General features: G+C 44.8%; 1 protein-coding gene across 2 annotated transcripts; it reads left to right on the top strand.

The window, feature by feature from the left end:
* The first annotated feature begins 781 nt into the window (after positions 1–781).
* Positions 782–20101, top strand: FCGRT (Fc gamma receptor and transporter). 2 transcript variants are annotated; one of them, XM_063090549.1, is made up of 6 exons: positions 784–1032; positions 1517–1768; positions 1847–2122; positions 18391–18660; positions 19325–19441; positions 19794–20101. In XM_063090549.1, exons 1-6 carry the CDS (start codon positions 960–962, stop codon positions 19901–19903), a joined length of 1098 nt encoding a protein of 365 aa, XP_062946619.1. In that variant the 5' UTR covers positions 784–959; the 3' UTR covers positions 19904–20101. The 2 variants fall into 2 exon arrangements, with proteins under 2 accessions (XP_062946620.1, XP_062946619.1); XM_063090550.1 differs by lacking the exon at positions 1847–2122 and having other exon boundaries at positions 782–1032.
* Positions 20102–20519: the final 418 nt, after the last annotated feature.

The following is a 20519-nucleotide window of genomic DNA, read 5'->3' on the forward strand; positions in this document are numbered from 1 at the left end:
GTCTGAGGGACCAGGGGCTGGGGGCCCGGACTCCTGGGTCTGAGGGAGGAGGGGGCTGGGGGCCCGGACTCCTGGGTCTGAGGGAGGAGGGGGCTGGGGGCCCGGACTCCTGGGTCTGAGGGACCAGGGGCTGGGGGCCCGGACTCCTGGGTCTGAGGGAGGAGGAGCTGGGGCCCGGACTCCTGGGTCTGAGGGAGGAGGAGGCGCTGGGGGCCCGGACTCCTGGGTCTGAGGGAGGAGGAGCTGGGGCCCGGACTCCTGGGTCCGAGGGAGGAGGGGGCTGGGGGCCCGGACTCCTGGGTCCGAGGGAGGAGGGGGCTGGGGACCCGGACTCCTGGGTCCGAGGGAGGAGGGGGCTGGGGACCCGGACTCCTGGGTCTGAGGGAGGAGGGGGCTGGGGGCCCGGACTCCTGGGTCTGAGGGAGGAGGAGCTGGGGCCCGGACTCCTGGGTCTGAGGGAGGAGGGGCTGGAGACCCGGACTCCTGGGTCTGAGGGAGGAGGAGGCGCTGGGGGCCCGGACTCCTGGGTCCGAGGGAGGAGGGGGCTGGGGGCCCGGACTCCTGGGTCCGAGGGAGGAGGGGGCTGGGGACCCGGACTCCTGGGTCTGAGGGAGGAGGGGCTGGGGGCCCGGACTCCTGGGTCTGAGGGAGGAGGGGCTGGGGGCCCGGACTCCTGGGTCTGAGGGAGGAGGGGCTGGGGGCCCGGACTCCTGGGGCCGAGCTCCAAGAAAGGAATCCCAGCCTATCCAGTTTCTGTAATTATTAACCAACACGGATCAAATTACGGGTGAAAGTTCACTGAGGAGCCGGCCATTGTTGTCATCCTTGATCGAGCCCCCAAACCCAAACCAGCGGGCGTCCTGGTCTCGGCAGTGCCCACGGGTGCCCCAAGAGGGAGGGGCGGGGCGGGGGTCTGGAGAAGTCACGTGCCCCCTCCCGCCCCAGGTCGCCCTCTCAGCATGGGGATCCCCTGGCCACAGCCCTGGGCGCTCCGTCTCCTGCTCTGCTTCCTGCCTGGGACACTGGGCTCAGGTGAGGGGCCGCCCTGGGCCTGGGCCGTGGTCGCGCGCGGCGGAGAGGAGGGAGGTCCTGAGGCCTGGAAAGAGCAAAGGAGCCCGGCACTTCCCCCAAGCACTTCACTGTGTTTGTCACTTTCCTGGTCTTGGTCGCTGTCTGGGAACCACCTGTCGCCTACTCTCTGGGTCTCTGTCCCCCTCCCTGTGGATCTGTTTCTCTCTCTCTGGGTCTCTGTCTGTCTTTCTCTGGGTCTCTGTCTCTCCCTCTCTCTCTGGGACTCTGTCCTCTCCCTCCCACCCCTCCCTGCCTCTGTCCCCCTCCTTCCGGACCTCTGTTCGTCTCTCTCTAGGCCTCTCTTTCTCTCTCTGGGTCTCTGTCCCCCTCCCTCTGAGTTTGTTCCTCTCACCCTTGGGTTGTCTTCTCTCTCAGGGTGTCCAGGTCCGGCCTAGGTCCCCTCCCCACCCCCATGTGCTTTCCTTGCCTCTGCCTCTCTCTGCAGAGAACCATCTCTCCCTCCTGTACCATGTCACCGCGGTGTCCTCCCCTGCCCAGGGTACTCCTGCCTTCTGGGTATCTGGCTGGCTGGGTCCACAGCAGTACCTGAGCTACAGTAACCTGCGGGCCGAGGCTGAGCCCTACGGGGCTTGGGTCTGGGAAAACCAGGTGTCCTGGTATTGGGAGAAAGAGACCACAGACCTGAGGAACAAGGAGAAGCTCTTTCTGGAAGCTTTGAGAGTCCTGGAGGGAGCAGGTAAGACTTGGACTCCTGGGTCTGAGGGAGGACGGGACTCGCTCCTGGGTTCTGCTTACCTGTGTGAGGGCTCCCCAGGTCCCTACACCTTGCAGGGTCTGCTGGGCTGTGAATTGGGCCCTCACAACGCCTCAGTGCCCACGGCCAAGTTTGCCCTGAATGGCGAGGAGTTCATGCAGTTCAACACCACGACGGGCACCTGGGAGGGGGACTGGCCCGAGGCACAAGCTGTCAGTAGCCGATGGATGAAGGAGGCTGAGGTGGTCAGCAAGGAGAGGACCTTCCTGCTCAACTCTTGCCCCCAGCGGCTACTGGGGCACCTGGAAAGGGGCCGTGGAAACCTGGAGTGGAAGGGTGAGCGGCTCCCCAGTCTCTGGCCTGTGCCTCCCTCTCCGTCCCCGCGGCCTGGCCCTCCTCAGTTCCCTTCCCTGGGCTCTCACCCCGGCCTCCCTCCTGTCTTTAGTCTCCCCACTGCAGCCAGTAGCCCCCACATTCCCAGAGGACCTCTCTACATCCAGAGCAGTACTGCCCGTCCCCTGCTCATATCCCTCCCATGCTCCCCAGCACCCCCAGGACAAAGTCCCAACTGCCTTGCCTTAATGTCCTTATCAGACACATCCAGCTGCACTTGTCTCTACCTGCCCATCAGAGTCTACACTGCAGTTCCCCTGCCTGCAGTGCCTTCCTGCCTCCCTCCACGTATTCCAACCCTCCTTGTTCTTTAAGGCCCAGGCTGGATGTCAGCTCTGAGAAGCCTTCCCTCGACTCTGTAGGTAGAGCCTGCTGTTTCTTCCCCAGAGGCCCCTACACCCCCATTCAGTCAACAAATATTGGCTGAGTGCATTCTCAGTGCCAAGCACTGTTGAGGGCCCTGGGCAAGAAGCGAAGGGGGCTCCACATTCACTGTCCCGTGGCTCCTAGGCTTCTGCAAAAGGTAGATGTCATTTGGGGAGTTGCACAGATATTCATTCCCAGTGCCATCAACGACAAGGTGGGACTCAACCAGGTAGTTTTTCTACTATATTTTCCTTTCTTTTTTAATTATGGAAAATTTCAAGCCACACATAAGTAAAGAGAATAGTACAACAAGCCCCCCATGTGTCCTCATCGCTGAGTCTCAATAATTGCCAATCCATGATCGTTCTGATTTCACCTACCTCCTCACCCATTTCTCCACCCCACTGCAGATTAAGTTTTGGTAAGTCTCAGACATCAGGGTATTTTGTTTATAAATACTTCTGTATGTAACTGTACTAGGTAAGGTCTCTTTTAAAAAAAATTAATAGGGGCTGGCCCATGGCTCACTTGGGAGAGTGCGGTGCTGTTAACACCAAGGCAGTGGGTTCGGATCCCATACAGGGATGGCCAGTTAGCTCACTGGCTGAGCGTGGTGCTGACAACACCAAGTCAAGGGTTAAGATCCCCTTACCGGTCATCTTTAAAAAAAAAAATAATAATAATAATAAATCCTCTTACCGGCCAGCCGGAAATAAAAATTTGATCACAAAATTGTTATCACGCCTGCAAGTAAATAACTATAATTTGTTAATGTAATCGGGTATCCAGTTCCTATTCATATCTCCCTAATTGTAAATGCTTTTTAAGTTTGAGTCAAGATTCACCCAAGGTCCAGATATTTCAATGGGTTGATTTTCCCTTTGGTATCTTTTTCTTATAGTTGAGTTTTGAGTTCTTTGTATATTTTGGATACCAGTCTTTTATTAGATAGATTTTTTTTTTTGCAAATATTTCCTCCAGTCTGTGGCTTGTCTTTTCATTCTCTTTTTGTTGTTGTTATTGTTTTGTTTGTTTGTTTTGGCAACAGGCCTGTATGGGGATCTAACCCATGACCTTGGTGTTGTGAGGCTGCGCTCTAATGTCTTTTCATTCTCTTAACAATGTCTTTCACTGAGCAGAAGTTTTTCATTTTAATGAAGACTAACATATCAATTTTTTCTTTCATGGATCATGTTTTCGGTGTTGTATCTCAAAAGTCCTAACCAAACCCAAGATCACCTCCTCCTATGTCATCTCTAGGAGGTTTTTGTTGTTGTTGCTAAGAGTTTTATAGTTTTGCATTTCACATTCCATTTTGAGTTAATTTAAGTTTTGTGATCTTGAGTGTCTTTTAATCTTTAGGTTTCCCTATCTCTCTCTCTCTTTTTTCCTCGTAGTTTTGCTTTGAAGAACGTCAGTTGTTTGTCCTGTTGAGTTTTGCAAGGCTGGATTTTGCCGTTTGCGTCCTTGTGATGTTGCTGAACATGGCCTTCTTTCTGTCGTGGTTCCGTCTAAAAGCTTGATCTGATTCTGGTTCGATTTTTATTTATTTATTTATTTATTTTTTTAAGATGACCGGTAAGGGGATCTCAACCCTTGGCTTGGTGTTGTCAGCACCACGCTCAGCCAGTGAGCGAACCGGCCATCCCTATATAGGATCCGAACCCGTGGCCTTGGTGTTATCAGCACCACACTCTCCCGAGTGAGCCACGGGCCGGCCTCTGGTTCGATTTTTGTGGCAAGAAAACTTCCTGGGTGGTTGTGCGTATGTGCAGGTGCAATTCCAGAGGCCAGAAATCTGAGATCAAGGTGTTGGCAGGGTGGGTTTCTTTTGCGGTATCTCTCCTTGGTTTGCGGATGGCTGTCTTCTTCCTTGGTCCCTACATGATCTTCCCTCTGTGTGTGTCTGTGTCCTGACCTCTTCTCATAAAGACACCAATCATAATGGATTAGTATATCCATCATCTCAAACATTCGTCATTTCTTTGTGTTGGTAACATTCGAAATCCTCTCTACTAGCTATTTGAAATTATTATTATTATTATTTTTTTTTTTTTTTAAGATGACCGGTAAGGGGATCTTAACCCTTGACTTGGTGTTGTCAGCACCACGCTCACCCAGTGAGCAACCTGCCATCCCTATATGGGATCCGAACCCACGGCCTTGGTGTTATCAGCACCGCACTCTCCCGAGTGAGCCACGGGCCGGCCCGAAATATAAATTATTGTGGACTGTAGAAACTATTTTTCAATTAAAGAATTTTTAACATTTACCTGTACATATTTGTGAGGTACGGTGAGAAACTTAATTTTTTAAAGAGAAAATCCATCATGAGTTCATACTGATACTGACACATCAAATTTAAATTTGGGGGCTTTTATTTAGTTTCTTTGTTTTTGTGTCTCTATTTCTTTTCTTTTTCTCTGAAAATTTTGGCTTCTAATGACATAGTATATAAGTCCCCCTTGATTAAGTAATTAACGTAATTACTTGCTTGCTTTATGCTAATGTGTGTGTATGTGTATGTATGTTATTACCAACAATATGATTGGGTGCTTAAAACAGTTTAAGATTTCTTGGCAGTTTTTTTTTTTTTTTTTTTTTGTCGTTTTTTCGTGACCGGCACTCAGCCAGTGAGTGCACCGGTCAGTCCTATATAGGATCCGAACCCGCGGCGGGAGCGTCGCCGCGCTGCCAGCGCAGCACTCTACCAAGTGCGCCACGGGCTCGGCCCTATCTTGGCAGTTTTTTTGTCCTTAGGTTATATCCCTAAAGGGATGTGGAGTCAATTTACTGTGTTTTTTGTTTGTTTGCCGGCCCTTCAATAACTTTAAAACACAGTAAATTGAGGGCCGACCCATGGCTCACTCCAGAGAGTGTGGTGCTGATAACACCAAGGCCCCGGGTTTGGATCCTTTATAGGGATGGCTGGTTAGCTCACTGGTTGAGCGTGGTGCTGACAACACCAAGCCAAGGGTTGAGATCCCCTTACCGGTCATCTTTTTAAATAAATAAATAAAGTTATTTGAATTAGGGGGCTGGCGGGTTAGCTCAGTTGGTTAGAACAGGCCGTGTAACACCAGGGTCAAGGGTTCAGATCTCTTTACCGGCCTTAGAATCCAGAGGGGTCTTTGTTCACCCGTAGCTGACCCTGCCCCTCCCCTGCATACAGTCCCCTCTGGATACATACTCCATGTGCTTATATTTTTTTAAAATGGAAGAATTAATCAAAAAAAGAAAAATTGTTTCTCTCCCATCACTTTGCTGCTTGAAGCCCTCCAATAGCTTCCTACTAGTCTTATGATAAAATCCAAACTCTATTCCATGGCCTCCATGGTCCCGCTGCTTCCCACCACTGTGACTTCACAGTGCCTCAACTAGAGTGGTCTTCTCCCTTTCCTCCCGCAGGTCAAGGCCTTTCCTTCCTCAAGGCCTTTGCATTTGCTCTTCCCTCTGCTTGGGATTCCCTTTCTTGGGGTCTTGTCTTGACTGCGTCCTTCCCATCCTAATTTAGCTTTAATCTTGCATGTCAGCTCTTCAGCAGAGCCGTTCCGGACCATCCTGGCTAAAATATGTCCTCACCCCACCCCATTATTGTCCTTCATGTCACTGTTTTGTTCATTTATCCATTATTGCTCTTTTAATTTTTTTCTTTTTTAATTGAGGTATCCCTCACCTACTTGATCAGTTTTTACCCAAACCCATGTTACCTGCCTGCCCCAGATGAAGACATAACACATTTCCAGTACCCAGAAGACTCCCGTGTGTCCCGCCCCATTCAGCACCCCCCACAGTCAACAGCTATCCTGATTTCAATCGCCATTGTTATTTTGGGGGTTTTTTGAAGTTTTTTTGGTTCCAAAATTTTGCATTTCTACCTGTTTTTGAACTTCATATAAATATGAGCATGTGCTCTTGTGCGTCTGGCTTCTTTCCCTTGCCATTGTGTCTGTGAGACTTATCTGTGTTGTTGTGCTGGCAGTTCGTTTGTTTTTATTCCATTGCATGGTTGATATCACAGTTGATCACTTAATCAATGGACCTGTAGTTGGTTTCCAATTTGGGGTGATTATGAATGCTATGAACATTCTTGTACATGTCTTTTAATGGATTTGTATTTTTATTTATGAATGGAATTGCTGGGTCGTAGGGTAGGCGTACAATTAGTTTCAGTAGATCGTGCCAAACGTTTTCTTACAGTGATCCAACGAGTTTACGCTCTCACTAGCAGTGTGTGAGAATTCCAGTTGCTGTACCGCAGAGTTGGGTATTGTCTGTCTTGAATTTTAACCATTCTGGTGGGTGTGTAGTGGTATCACAGTGTGGCTTCATCTTTCATTATCTGATGACTAGTGATGTTGAGCACCTCGTCACGTGATTGGCTTCTTGAATGTACCTTTTTTTTTTCTTAGCAGCTGGCCGGTACAGGGATCTGAACCTGTGACCCTATGACCTTGGTGTTATATCACTGTGCTCTAACCAGCTGAGCCAACTGGCCAGCCCTGAAGTTCTGTACAACAATGCCCCATTTCCTTTTCCCCTTAATCCCTGGCAGCCACCATTCCATGCTCTGCTTCCAGGAGTTTGACTATTATATTGAGTATTTATTGACTATTTGGGGTCTGGCTGGTTAGCTCAGTTGGTTAGCGCACAGTGTTAAAATACTGAGATCTAAAGGTTCGGGTCCCCAAAGCGGCCAGCTACAAAAAAAAAAAAAAAAAAAGGTTTTTACTACTTTATTGTATTTTATTTTTGGTGACTTGCTGGCACAGGGAACCAAACCATGACCTTGGCATTATAAGGCTGCGCTCTAACCGGCTAAGCTATCTGGTTAGGCCCTCCCTCAACCATTTTGACTATTTTAGGTGCCTGGTGAAAGTGGACGTGCAGCATTTGTCTTTCTGTGATTGGCTTTCTTCACTTAGTGTCATGCCCTCGAGTGTTTATTCATCTTGTAACATATAACAGGATTTCCTTCTTTTTTAACACTGAAGAGTATTCCATTGTATTTATGACAACATTTTCTTTATCTGTTCATCTGTCAGTGGACATTTAGGTTGTTTCCACCTCTTGGCTCTTGTGAGTAATGCTGTGAACATGGGAATGCAGATCTCTCTTTAAGATCCTGATTTCAACTCTTCTCGATAATACCCAGAAGTGGAATGGCTGCATCATATGATAGTGCTATTTTTATTTTTTTGAGGAACCTCCATACTGTTTTCCATAGTGGCTGCGCCATTTTACACTGTCACCAACATAAGGGTTTCAGTTTTCCACATTCTGACCAACACGTATTATTTTCTGTTTTCGTTTTTTCTGTTTGTTTGTTTGTTTTTGACGACAGCCATCCTAACAGGCGTGAGGGGGTCTCTCACTGTGCTTCTGATTTGCACTTCCCTAATGACTAGTAACGCTGAGCATCTTTTCCTATCCGTGTAGGTCATTTGTATGCCTTTTTTGCCGAAAATGTCTATTCAAGTCCTTTTGCTTTTTTAAATTTATTTAATTTCTGTTGTTGTTTTCATTTTTATTTTTTTTAAAGCCAGTCACATTTAGCAGCGGGGGGCTGTATTGTTGTTATTTGTAATCTTGAGTTTTAACCCCATTTGAAAATATGATGAAAGCTAAGATACTTATCCTAGAAAATAAACATACAAAAATTTTCACATAATGTTAAGGCCTCTCAAATTCCCTAAAACCCATCTAGAGTTAATATGGATTAAGAATCTCTAAAATGTGGGGTTGGGGGTGGATTTGTTGCCATTAATTTATTTTTATTTTTATTTTTTGGCAGTTGATTGGTTCTGGCCATTAAAACTTAGATTAAATCAGAAACCACTGCTCAGAATTTAATTCTTTTTAATATTGCGGGGGGGGGGGTGTTAAACAGAACCAAAGGCCACAGAGATTTTCTGTGCTCAGATTTAGTCTATATTGTAAATACCTTGGAGGCAAAAAAGAACGTGGGTGTGAGCACCACACAGAGGACAATACATATTTGCTGAAAAACAATAGTAAATATGAAGCAGGATGCAGAACTGCTGATGACCAGCAGCCTGGCCCTTTCCAGTTGACCTGACTATGCAGCAAATTTTGCCAGCTCACCAGAGAGGCAACTGTTGGAGTGAAAAGTTGCTTGGCTTCCCACTTAGTAAGAAAGTGCTAAGTTTGTTTTCTGCAGAGCACCTGCCACCGAGATCAGAGATTGCAGAGAGCCACCCTCAGTGGAGGAAGTCAGCAGCAATGCCCAGCCCGGGGCAGGGCCACTCCAATCCCCTTTGCCCATTTTTAATTAGATTCTATATTTTTTTATTATTGAGTTGTTCTTTATATTTTTAGGATATTAACCTCTTATCACATATATGGTTCACAAATATTTTCTCCTATGCCATAGGTTGCCTTTTCACTCTGTTAAACTTGTCTATCTTTGGGCCGGCCTGTGGCTCACTCGGGACAGTGCGGTGCTGATAACACCAAGGCCACGGGTTCGGATCCCATATAGGGATGGCCGGTTCGCTCACTGGCTGAGCGTGGTGCTGACAACACCAAGCCAAGGGTTGAGATCCCCTTACCAGTCATCTTTAAAAAAAAAAAAAAAAAAACTTGTCTATCTTTGCTTTGTTGCCTGTGTTTATGGTGTCATATGCAGGAAATCATTGCCAAGACCAATGATATGGGGCCTTTCCTCTCTGCTAGGAGTTTTGTAGTTTCGGGTCTTCCTTATTTAAGTTCTTAATATATTCTAGCTATGAGTCCTTTGTCAGTTTTTTTTTTTAATCAGTCTTTTATGCTATAGATTTTTTGCGTTTTCTTTTTCCTTTTTTTTTTAACATTCATTCATTTATTGTTTTTTTTTTGTTTGTTTTGTTTTTCATTTTGTCAATATACAGTGTGGTTGATTACTGTGGCCCATTACCAAAACCTCTCTCCCTCCTCCCTCTCCTCCCTGCCACCCAACACTGTCCTTTCTGTTTGCTTGTCGTATCAACTTCAAGGAACTGTAGTTGTTATGTCTTCTTCCCCCCCGCTGGTTTTTTTGTGTGTGTGTGTGTGAATTTATTTATTTATTTTTAGCTCCCACCAATAAGTGAGAACATGTGGTATTTCTCTTTCTGAGCCTGACTTGTTTCACTTAATATAATTCTCTCAAGGTCCATCCATGTTGTTGCAAATGGCAGTATTTCATTCGTTTTTATAGCTGAGTAGTATTCCATTGTGTAGATATACCACAGTTTCCGTATCCACTCATCCAATGATGGACATTTGGGCTGGTTCCAACTCTTGGCTATTGTAAAGAGTGCTGCGATGAACATTGGGGAACAGGTATACCTTCGACTTGATGATTTCCATTCCTCTGGGTGTATTCCCAGCAGTGAGATAGCTGGGTCGTATGGTAGATCTATCTGCAATTGTTTGAGGAACCTCCATACCATTTTCCATAGAGGCTGCACTATTTTGCAGTCCCACCAACAATGTATGAGGGTTCCTTTTTCTCTGCAACCTCGCCAGCATTTATCGTTCAGAGTCTTTTGGATTTTAGCCATTCTAACTGGGGTGAGATGGTATCTCAGTGTGGTTTTGATTTGCATTTCCCGGATGCTGAGTGATGTTGAGCATTTTTTCATCTGTCTGTTGGCCATTTGTATATCTTCCTTAGAGAAATGCCTACTTAGCTCTTTTGCCCATTTTTTAATTGGGTTGCTTGTTTTTTTCTTGTAAAGTTGTTTGGGTTCCTTGTATATTCTGAATATTAATCCTTTGTCAGATGTATATTTTGCAAATATTTTCTCCCAATCTGTTGGTTGTCTTTTAACTCTGTTAATTGTTTCTTTTGCTGTGCAGAAGCTCTTTAGTTTGATATAATCCCATTTGTTTATTTTTCCTTTGGTTGCCCATGCTTTTGGGGTCGTATTCATGAAATCTGTGTCCAGTCCTACTTCCTGAAGTGTTTCTCCTATGTTTTCTTTAAGAAGTTTTATTGTTTCAGGGTGTATATTTAATTCTTTAATCCATTTTGAGTTGACTTTAGTGTATGGTGAAAGGTATGGGTCTAGTTTCATTCTCCTGCATATTGATATCCAGTTCTCCCAGCACCATTTGCTAAAGAGGCAGTCTCTTCCCCAGTGTATAGGCTTGGTGCCTTTGTCAAAGATCAGATGGCTGTAGGTGTGTGAGTTGATTTCTGGATTCTCTATTCTATTCCATTGATCAGTGTGTCTGTTTTTATGCCAGTACCGTACTGTTTTGGATATTATAGCTTTGTAGTATAGTTTAAAGTCAGGTAGTGTTATGCCTCCAGCTTTATTTTTTTTGCTCAGCGTTGCTTTGGCTCTGTGTGGTCTTTTGTTATTCCATATAAATGTCTGGATAGTTCTTTCCATTTCTGAAAAAAATGTCATTGGAATTTTGATGGGGATTGCATTGAATTTGTATATCACTTTGGGTAGTATGGACATTTTCACTATGTTGATTCTTCCAATCCAAGAGCATGGGATATCTTTCCATCTTCTTGTATCCTCTCTAATTTCTCTCAGCAGTGGTTTGTAGTTCTCATTATAGAGATTTTTCACATCCTTGGTTAACTCAATTCCTAAGTATTTTATTTTTTTGGTGGCTATTGTAAATGGGCAGGCTTTCTTGATTTCTCGTTCTGCATGTTCACTATTGGAGAAAAGAAATGCTACTGATTTTTGTGTGTTGATTTTGTATCCTGTTACTGTGCTGAAATCATTTATCACCTCCAAGAGTTTTTTTGTAGAGGCTTTAGGCTGTTCGATATATAGGATCATGTCATCTGCAAACAGGGACAGTTTGACTTCATCTTTTCCAATCTGGATGCCCTTTATTTCCTTCTCTTCTCTGATTGCTCTGGCTAGTACTTCCAACACTGTGTTGAATAGGAGTGGTGAGAGTGGGCATCCTTGTCTAGTTCCTGTTCTTAAAGGAAAAGCTTTCAGCTTTTCCCCATTCAGGATGATATTGGCAGTGGGTTTATCATATATGGCTTTGATTATCTTGAGATAATTTCCATCTATACCTAACTTATATAGGGTCTTTGTCATGAATGAATGTTGAATTTTATCAAATGCTTTTTCAGCATCTATAGAGATGATCATATGGTCCTTGTGTTTGAGTTTATTAATATGGTGTATCACATTTATTGATTTGCATATGTTGAACCAACCTTGCAACCCTAGAATGAATCCCACTTGATCGTGGTGAATAATTTTACGTATGTGTTGCTGTATTCTGTTTGCTAGTATTTTAGTGAGGACTTTTGCATCTATATTCATCAAGGATATCGGCCTGTAGTTTTCTTTTTTGGTTATATCTTTACCTGGTTTTGGTATCAGGATGATGTTTGCTTCATAGAATGAGTTTGGGAGATTTGCATCTGGTTCAATCTTTTGGAATAATTTGTAAAGAATCGGTGTCAATTCCTCTTTGAATGTTTGGTAAAATTCTGCTGTGAATCCATCTGGTCCTGGGCTTTTCTTTGTTGGGAGCCTTCTGATAACAGCTTCAATCTCCTTTATTGTTATTGGTCTGTTCAGATTTTCTACGTCTTCATTGCTCAGTTTTGGGAGCTTGTGTGTGTCCAGAAATTTATCCATTTCCTCCAGATTTTCAAATTTGTTGGCGTATAGTTGTTTATAGTAGTCTCGAATGATTCCTTGTATTTCAGATGAATCAGTTGTAATATCACCTTTTTCATTTCTAATTTTTGTTATTTGAATCTTCTCTCTTCTTTTTTTTTGTTAGCCATGCTAATGGTTTGTCAATTTTATTTATCTTTTCAAAAAACCAACTTTTTGATTCATTGATCTTTTGTATTGTTTTTTGGGTTTCAATTTCATTAAGTTCTGCTCTGATCTTAATGATTTCTTTCCGTCTGCTAACTTTAGGTTTGGATTGTTCTTGTTTTTCTAGTTCTTTAAGGTGAAGTGTTAGGTTGTTCACTTGCCATCTTTCCATTCTTCTGAGGTGAGCATTTAATGCAATAAATTTCCCCCTTAGTACTGCTTTTGCAGTATCCCACAGGTTTTGGTATGATGTATCATTATTTTCATTAGTTTCAGTAAATTTTTTGATTTCCTGCTTAATTTCTTCTTGGACCCATATGTCATTAAGTAGAATGCTGTTTAATTTCCATGTGTTTGTATAGTTTCCAGACTTTCGTTTGTTATTGATTTCTAGTTTTAATCCATTGTGGTCTGTGAAAATACATGGGATAATTCCAGTTTTTTTGAATTTTTTGAGACTTGATTTGTGACCTAATATGTGATCTATCCTGGAGAATGATCCATGTGCTGATGAGAAGAATGAATATCTGAGGTTGTTGGATGGGATGTTCTGTAGATATCTGCCAATTCCAATTGGTCTAGAGTCTTGTTTAGATCTTATGTTTCTCTACTGATTCTTTGCCTAGATGATCTGTCTATTATGGTATTAGTGTCTATTTCCTTCTTTAGATCTAATAGAGTTTGTTTTATAAATCTGGCTGCTCCAACATTGGGTGCGTACATATTTATGATTGTTATGGCTTCTTGATGGATCAGTCCTTTTATCATTAAGTAGTGTCCCTCATTGTCTCTTTCTATGGTTTTTAGTTTAAAGTCTATTTTGTCAGATATAAGAATAGCTACTCCAGCTCGTTTTTCTTTTCTGTTTGCATGGTACATCTTTTTCCATCCTTTTACTCTTAGTCCATGTGAGTCTTTATGGGTGAGGTGGGTCTCTTGTAGGCAGCATATAGTTGGGTCCTCCTTTTTAATCCAGTCAGCCAGTCTGTGTCTTTTGATTGGGGAATTTAAGCCTTTTACGTTAAGAGTTGTTATTGAAAAGTGTTGATTTATTCCTAGCATTTTATTGATTATTGTTTGGTTGTCTTAGGTGTCTTTTGTTCCTTGCTTTCTGATTTACTGTTTGTTTTCTGTGTTTGTTGGTTCCTTAGGTTGTAGATAGCCTTTTTGTTTGTTTGTTTTCTCTTCTTGAATGCCATTTTTATTATACTAGTGGGTTTTGATTTTTCTTGGGTTTTTAAGGTAGTGGTAGTTATTTTTCAGGAACCAAACCCAGTACTCCCTTGAGAATTTCGTGTAAGGGGGTCGTGTGGTGGTGAACTCCCGCAGTTTTTGTTTGTCTGAGAAATATACTCTTTGCCCTTCATTTTGGAAGGATAGCCTTGCATGTAGAGTATTCTTGGCTGGGAATCTCTGTCTTTTAGTATTTTGAATATATCATCCCATTCCTTTCTGGCTTTTAGGGTTTGTGATGAAAAGTCTGATGTTAGCCTGATTGGTGCTCCCTTATAGGTGATTTGACGCTTCTCTCTTGCAGTTTTTAAGATTCTCACTTTGGGGCCGAGCCCGTGGCGCACTCGGGAGAGTGCGGTGCTGGGAGCGCGGCGAAGCTCCCGCCGCAGGTTCGGATCCTATATAGGACTGGCCGGTGCACTCACTGGCTGTGTGCCGGTCACGAAAAAAGACAAGAAAAAAAAAAAAAAAGATTCTCACTTTGTCTTTGAGTTTTGTCAATTTGACTATAACATGTCTTGGAGAAGACCTTTTTGCGTTGGATACGTTTGGGGATCGTTGAGCTTCCTGAATCTGAAGATCTGTGATTTTTCCTATACCTGGGAAGTTTTCTGCCACTATTTTGTTGAATATGTTTTCAATGCAATCTCCTTTTTCCTCCCCTTCTGGAATACCCATGACTCAGATATTTGAGTGCTTAAGGTTGTCTGATATCTCTCTCATATTTTCTTCAATGCCTTTGTTTCTTTTTTCTTTTTTTTTGTCTGCTTGTGTTATTTCAAACAGCCCATCTTCAAGTTCAGAGGTTCTCTCTTCAATTCCGCAAGCCTGCTGGTTAAACTCTCCATTGTGTTTTTTATTTCGCTGAATAACTTCTTCAGTTCAGCAAGTTTGCTACATTTTTTTTCAGGACATTGATTTCCTTGTACATTTCCTCTTTCAGGTCCTGTATACTTTTCCTCATTTCATCATGATGTCTAGCTGAGTTTTCTTGTATCTCATTCAGTTTCCTTAGAATTATCACTCGAAATTCCTTGTCAGTTATTTCAAGGGCTTCTTGTTCTATAGGATCTAGAGCTTGAGAGTTATTATCCTTTGGTGGTGTACTTTCTTGATTTTTCGTATTTCTGGTATCTTTTTTTTGATGTTTATTCATTGTGGCAGGGGGTTTCACAGTCCACAAGTTTGACACTATTGACTGACTAAGATGTTGCTGTGGTTGCCAATTTGGTATGCCTACCTCAGTGACTGCTCAGTTGGCCACTAGTGCCTTGCATGTGTGGTTGCCTCGGGTCTTAGGCCTCTCCAGGGAGCCACCTCTCTGGTCAGCTTTGACTCTGCTGGGCTGCTGGATCACGGGGCGGCACCGCAGGGTGTGTGGTCTCTGCTGAGCTTCCACCTCCTGTGCTGGACTTCTCCCTGTTCCGTGTGCTCTGGCCCGAGCTGCTGGGATGCGCCAAGGCACCGCAGAGCGTGTGGTCTCTGCAGAGCTTCCCCTTCCCCTGCAGAATGTCTCCCTGCTCTATGCATGCTAGGCCGGGCTTGGGATGGAGCTGGGTGGCGGCGGTGAAGCTTACCTGTTGTTGGATCGCACGGCGGCAGCTCCCCCACAGGGTGTGTGGACTCTACGGAGCTTCTATCTCCCTTGCTGGACGACTCTGTGCTCCGTACACTTTGGGCCACGCTGCTGGATCACGGCAGCAGTGTGGTCCCCGTGGAGTTCCCGCCTCCCCTGCTGGACGTCTCCCTGCTCTGAGTGCACTAGGCCAGGCTGGGAATGGAGCCGGGTGCCTGCAGTGAAGCCTACCTGCTGGATCACGCAGTGGCGGCCCCACGGGGTGTGTGGTTTCTGCGGAGCCTCTGCCTCCCCTGCCGGACGTCTCCCCACTCTGCGCACTGGGCCGGGTTAGGAATGGAGCCGGCTGGTGGCGGTGAAGCTTATCTGCCAGATTGTGCGATGGCGCCCCGCAGGGCATGTGGTTTCCGCGGAGCTTCTGCCTCTCCTGCTGGACGTCTCCCCATTCCATATGCACTTGATGTTATGTTTTTGTGGTTTAAATCAGTTGATTTGTGGGAGAGAGTGACGCTAGGGACCGTCTATTCCGCCATCTTGACCGGAAGTCACGTTTTCTCTCTAAGAAATTTTTCCTCTCTCAAAGTTATGAAGAAATCTTTCCAGTCAGAAAGTTATGAAGGTGTTCACCTATGTCTTCTCGAGCTTTGTTGATAAATAGCATCTGGCTGTATCATCCATCTTAAGTTGCGTGTAATGGTGAAGTAAGGGGTCAAATACATGTATCCTGTTGACCTCGTATCATTTGTTGCCAGACCATTATCTCCTCTCCTTCACTGAATTGCATTGGAGCCTTTTTCGTAAATTACATGTGGACCTGCTTCTACACTCTCTTCTACTGATCTATTGGACTGATGTTGTGCCAATACCTTTCTCTCTTGATTAATGTAGCTTTTATAGAAAGTTTTTATATCTAGTAATTAACTCCGACAGCTTTGTAGCCTCCATTATTCTAGGTCATTCGCTTTTCTATATATTTTAACAGCTGCTTGTTGATTTCCAACAACAAAAAAATACTTTTGGGTTTTTTTTTTTTTTTTAAGATGACTGGTAAGGGGATCTTAACCCTTGACTTGGTGTTGTCAGCACCAAGCTTACCAAGTGAGCCAACCAGCCATCCCTATATGGGATCCGAACCCATGGCCTTGGTGTTATCAGCACTGCACTCTCCCGAGTGAGCCATGGGCCGGCCCGTACTTTGGGGATTTTGATTGTGATTGAATAGTATCTATAGATCAAGGTGGAGTGAATTGACATTGTAACAATATTAAGTCTTATTATCCATGAACACAGTACATTCCTTTACTTACTTAGGTGTCCTTTAATTTCTCTCAGTAATATTTTGTCATTTTCAGTGTAGAGATCTTACACCACTTTGCTTAGATTTATTCCTAAGTGTTCAACATTTTTGATGATTCTGTAAAGGGCATTTCTTAAAAATTTCACTTTCTAACTGTAGCTAGTTTATACAAATACTGCTGACTTTTATATGTATCTCTTATCCAGGAACTTTGCTGAATTCTCTTATTTCTAATAAAGTTTTTCTAGATTCTTTTGGATTATCTCATCTTTGACATGTTTTATTTATTTTCTTTGCCAATTTTAATATTTTTTAATTTCATTTTCTTATCTTATTGCACTGGCTAGAATTCCCAGTACAATGCTAAATAGAAAGGATGATAATGAACACCATGCATTCTCAAGCTCATGGGGAAGATATTAAACATTTTACCACTAAGTGTGATATTAGCTATAGGTATTTTGTTGTCTATTGTCAAATTAAGGAAGTTCCCTTCAACTATTAGCTTACTAAGAAGTGTTTGTTTTTTCATGAATGGTGGTAAATTTTATCAAATGATCATTTACTTTTTTCCCTTTATTCTGTTAATGTGGTGAATTACATTGACTGATTTTTCAATGTTAAACCAACCTTCCATTCCTGGAATAAACTTCACTTGATCATGATGTATTATCCTTTATATAAATTACTGGATTCTATCTGCTAATATTATGTTTAAGGATTTTTAGTCTATTTCCATGAGAAACATTGGCTTTAAATTCCCTTTCTTGGGTCTGGTTAGTTAGCTCAGTTGGTTAGAGCACAATGACACCAAGGTCAAGGATTTGGATCCCCTGCCAGCCAGCCACAAAAAAAAAAAAAAAAAAATCCCTTTTTCGTAGTGTCCTTGTTAAATTTTGTTATCAAGATTTTTTGGGGGCCGAGCCCATGGTGCACTCGGGAGAGTGCGGCGCTGGGAGCGCAGCAACGCTCCCACCGCGGGTTCGGATCCCATATAGGAATGACCGGTGCACTCCCTGGCTGAGTGCTGGTCACACAAAAAAAAAAAAAAAAGATTTTTTTGGGGCCGAGCCCGTGGCGTACTCGGGAGAGTGCGGCACTGGGAGCGCAGCAACGCTCCCGCCGCGGGTTCGGATCCTATATAGGACTGGCCGGTGCACTCACTGGCTGAGTGCCGGTCATGAAAAAGACAAAAAGAAAAAAAAAAAAGATTTTTTTGGCCTCATAAAATGTGTTGGGAAAGCATTTCCTCTTTTTCTATTCCCTGAAAGAGTTTGTATAAAGGTAGTACTATTTCCTCTTTAGTAGTTCTGAAGAATTTACTAATTGATGTCATCTGAACATGAAATTTTATTTGTTGAAAAGTTTTAAATTATGGATTAGAAATTTTAAATAGTTATAAGACTACTCAAGTCCTTAATTTTTTCTTGTGTCAGTTTTGGAAGGTTGTATTTCTCAGGAATGTGTATAGTTCATTTAAATTTTCAAATGTGTTGACATGAAATTTTTCACAATATCATCTTACTATCTTTTTAATGAATGTAGGGTATGTCTTATGTTCTTTCATCACAACATTTTCACAGTCTGTTTCCCTTTCATGCATTTGTTTCATTAGAATATAAGCTCCATGAAGACAGTAATTTGTCTCTTGCTCATTGCTGTGTGCCCAATGCCTAGAACAGCATGTGGTACATGATAGTTGCTCAGTACATGTCTATGAGAGATGGAGTCTCAAGGGGATACTCTCAGGGTAGACAGGTTGGGTCTCTATTGTCCTGGGAAAGTCCTTTTCCCTTTATCACTATATTCTTCAGGCTCAACGTAATGCAGGGCATAATGAATGGAGGCCTCTCTGTGTCCCTATCCAGCTCTGCACTGGGCCTGGCCCTGGGGGTTGGGGCTTGGGGCTTAGGCTTCTTGGCCTGTTTTTCTGCAGAGCCGCCCTCCATGCGTCTGAAGGCCCGACCCAGCAGCCCTGGCTTTTCCGTGCTCACCTGCAGTGCCTTCTCCTTCTACCCCCCGGAGCTGCAACTTCGATTCCTACGGAATGGGCTCGCAGCTGGTTCTGGAGAGGGTGACTTTGGCCCCAACGGCGATGGCTCTTTCCACGCCTGGTCATCATTAACAGTTAAAAGTGGCGACGAGCACCACTACCGCTGCCTTGTGCAGCATGCGGGGCTGCCACAGCCCCTCATGGTGGAGCTGGGTGAGGTCCTGCAGAGTGATGATCTTCCTTATTTCTGATTGCCTTTTGTCCCACTGCCGCAGCAATCCTTCCTGAGTCTGACTTGTGCCCCACTACTGCCAATTCTCCCAAAGCCTGATGACCTTCTATCCTGTGTGGCTTGTCTTCCCCAAGTCTAACTGCCTTCCATTCTGCTGCTCCTGGCCTCACTGAGTATGAACACCTGTTAACCACAATGGCCAGTCCTCCCTGAGTCTGACTGTCTTCGATCCTGCTGCTGCTGGTCTTCATGGAATCTGCCCATTTGTTGCCTGCCACTGTCAATCCTCACCAAGACTGACCATCTACTACCTTGCTACTGCCAGTCCTTCAAGAGACTGACCTGCTGCTGCTCTGTGCCTGCCCCTCCTTCCTGAGTCAGAACACCACCCACCCTGCTGCTACAGGTCCCTTGCCAGTGTGACTGAGATCTCTATTGCTGTGGCTGGTTCTTAACATCCAACCTGGGAGCATCCTGCCCAGACCCACAGCACCAGCTGACTGGCTGTTCTGCCCACCCCCACCCCCACCCCCACCCCCACCCCCAGTCACTTGGTGGTCTGAGGATGGAAGGCACTAGCTCTCTGTCCTGGTTCAGATGGGGTGGAGGGTTTATTCAACAGCTGATCGCATTCTCTGGCTACAGAATCTCCAGCCAAGTCCTCAGTGCCTGTGGTTGGAATCGTCATCGGCTTCTTGCTGCTCACGGCAGCAGCTGCAGGAGGAGCTCTACTGTGGAGGAGAATGAGGAATGGGCTGCCAGGTGGGGAGCAGGAAGAGGAAGAGAGCCTCAGAAGGAGGGACAGAGACCTCAAAAGAGAGGGGGACACACACCTGGGAGGACAGAGATCTTGAGAGAGAGGGACAGAGACCCAGAGGGAGGGGGGACGGTGACCCTGAAAGAGAGGGACAAAGACCCAGAGAAAGGGGAGGACAGAAACCAGAGGAAGGGGAACAGAGGCCCGGGAGGAGGGGGACAGAGACCCAGAGGGAAGGGAACAGAGACACCTAGAGAGTAAGACAAAGACAGAGAGACACAGAAATGTGTGGCCAGAGACTCAGAGGGTCTCCTCTGAGTCACCCCTTTCTGATGACACCACTTTCTCGCTTTTCAGCCCCTTGGATCTCTCTTCGTGGGGACGACTTAGGGGCCCTCCTGCCCACACCTGGCTTGCCCCAGGATGCCGACTCTCAGGATATAAATGCATTTCCAGCAACTGCCTGACCACCTGCATTCTGGCTGCTAATAACTAATGTAGTCAGGTCTTTTTCATGCTGTGAGACCCCCTGGAATCCTGGCATCTCTGAGCCTCCAGAAGGAGTCCGGGGCCCGATGTCTTCCCTCTGGTCCCCTCCTCCTCTCCTCCCGTGGCCTGCCTCAATTTTCCCTCCTAATATATATGGTTCTTTCCACATCCACATATATCTTGAGTTTGGGCCCAAATCATCGTGTTCTCATCATTTCAATTTTTCAGGCAGGGATGTAAAGAAATGGGTGGGGAGAATGAATGGTGTAAACCCTGGGCTTCAGATCTCTCCTGCGGCTAACATGTTGCCATGGTGGAATGTGCCAATTTAATACATCAAGTCATGTATTTTTCATTCAAAAATTGCACAAATATTTACTGAATGTCTACAACGTGCCAGGCATTTTGAGGAATTCTTGGCTGGAATCTGACTTGAATCCTTCTTGAAAGGAGCAGAAGAGGAGAGTTGTTCTTTCTTTAAGAGAAGGATATGCCTCCTTGGGCCCCTTGATTCTCCTCTTTCTTAAACTATCCTGACAAAGGAAAGAGAGAAAAATACGTTTTCCAGGAGGCTGTGGGGCAAGAGCCGCTGGA

This window comes from Cynocephalus volans, chromosome 3 (assembly GCF_027409185.1).
Source record: "Cynocephalus volans isolate mCynVol1 chromosome 3, mCynVol1.pri, whole genome shotgun sequence".
Lineage (NCBI taxonomy): Eukaryota > Metazoa > Chordata > Mammalia > Dermoptera > Cynocephalidae > Cynocephalus > Cynocephalus volans.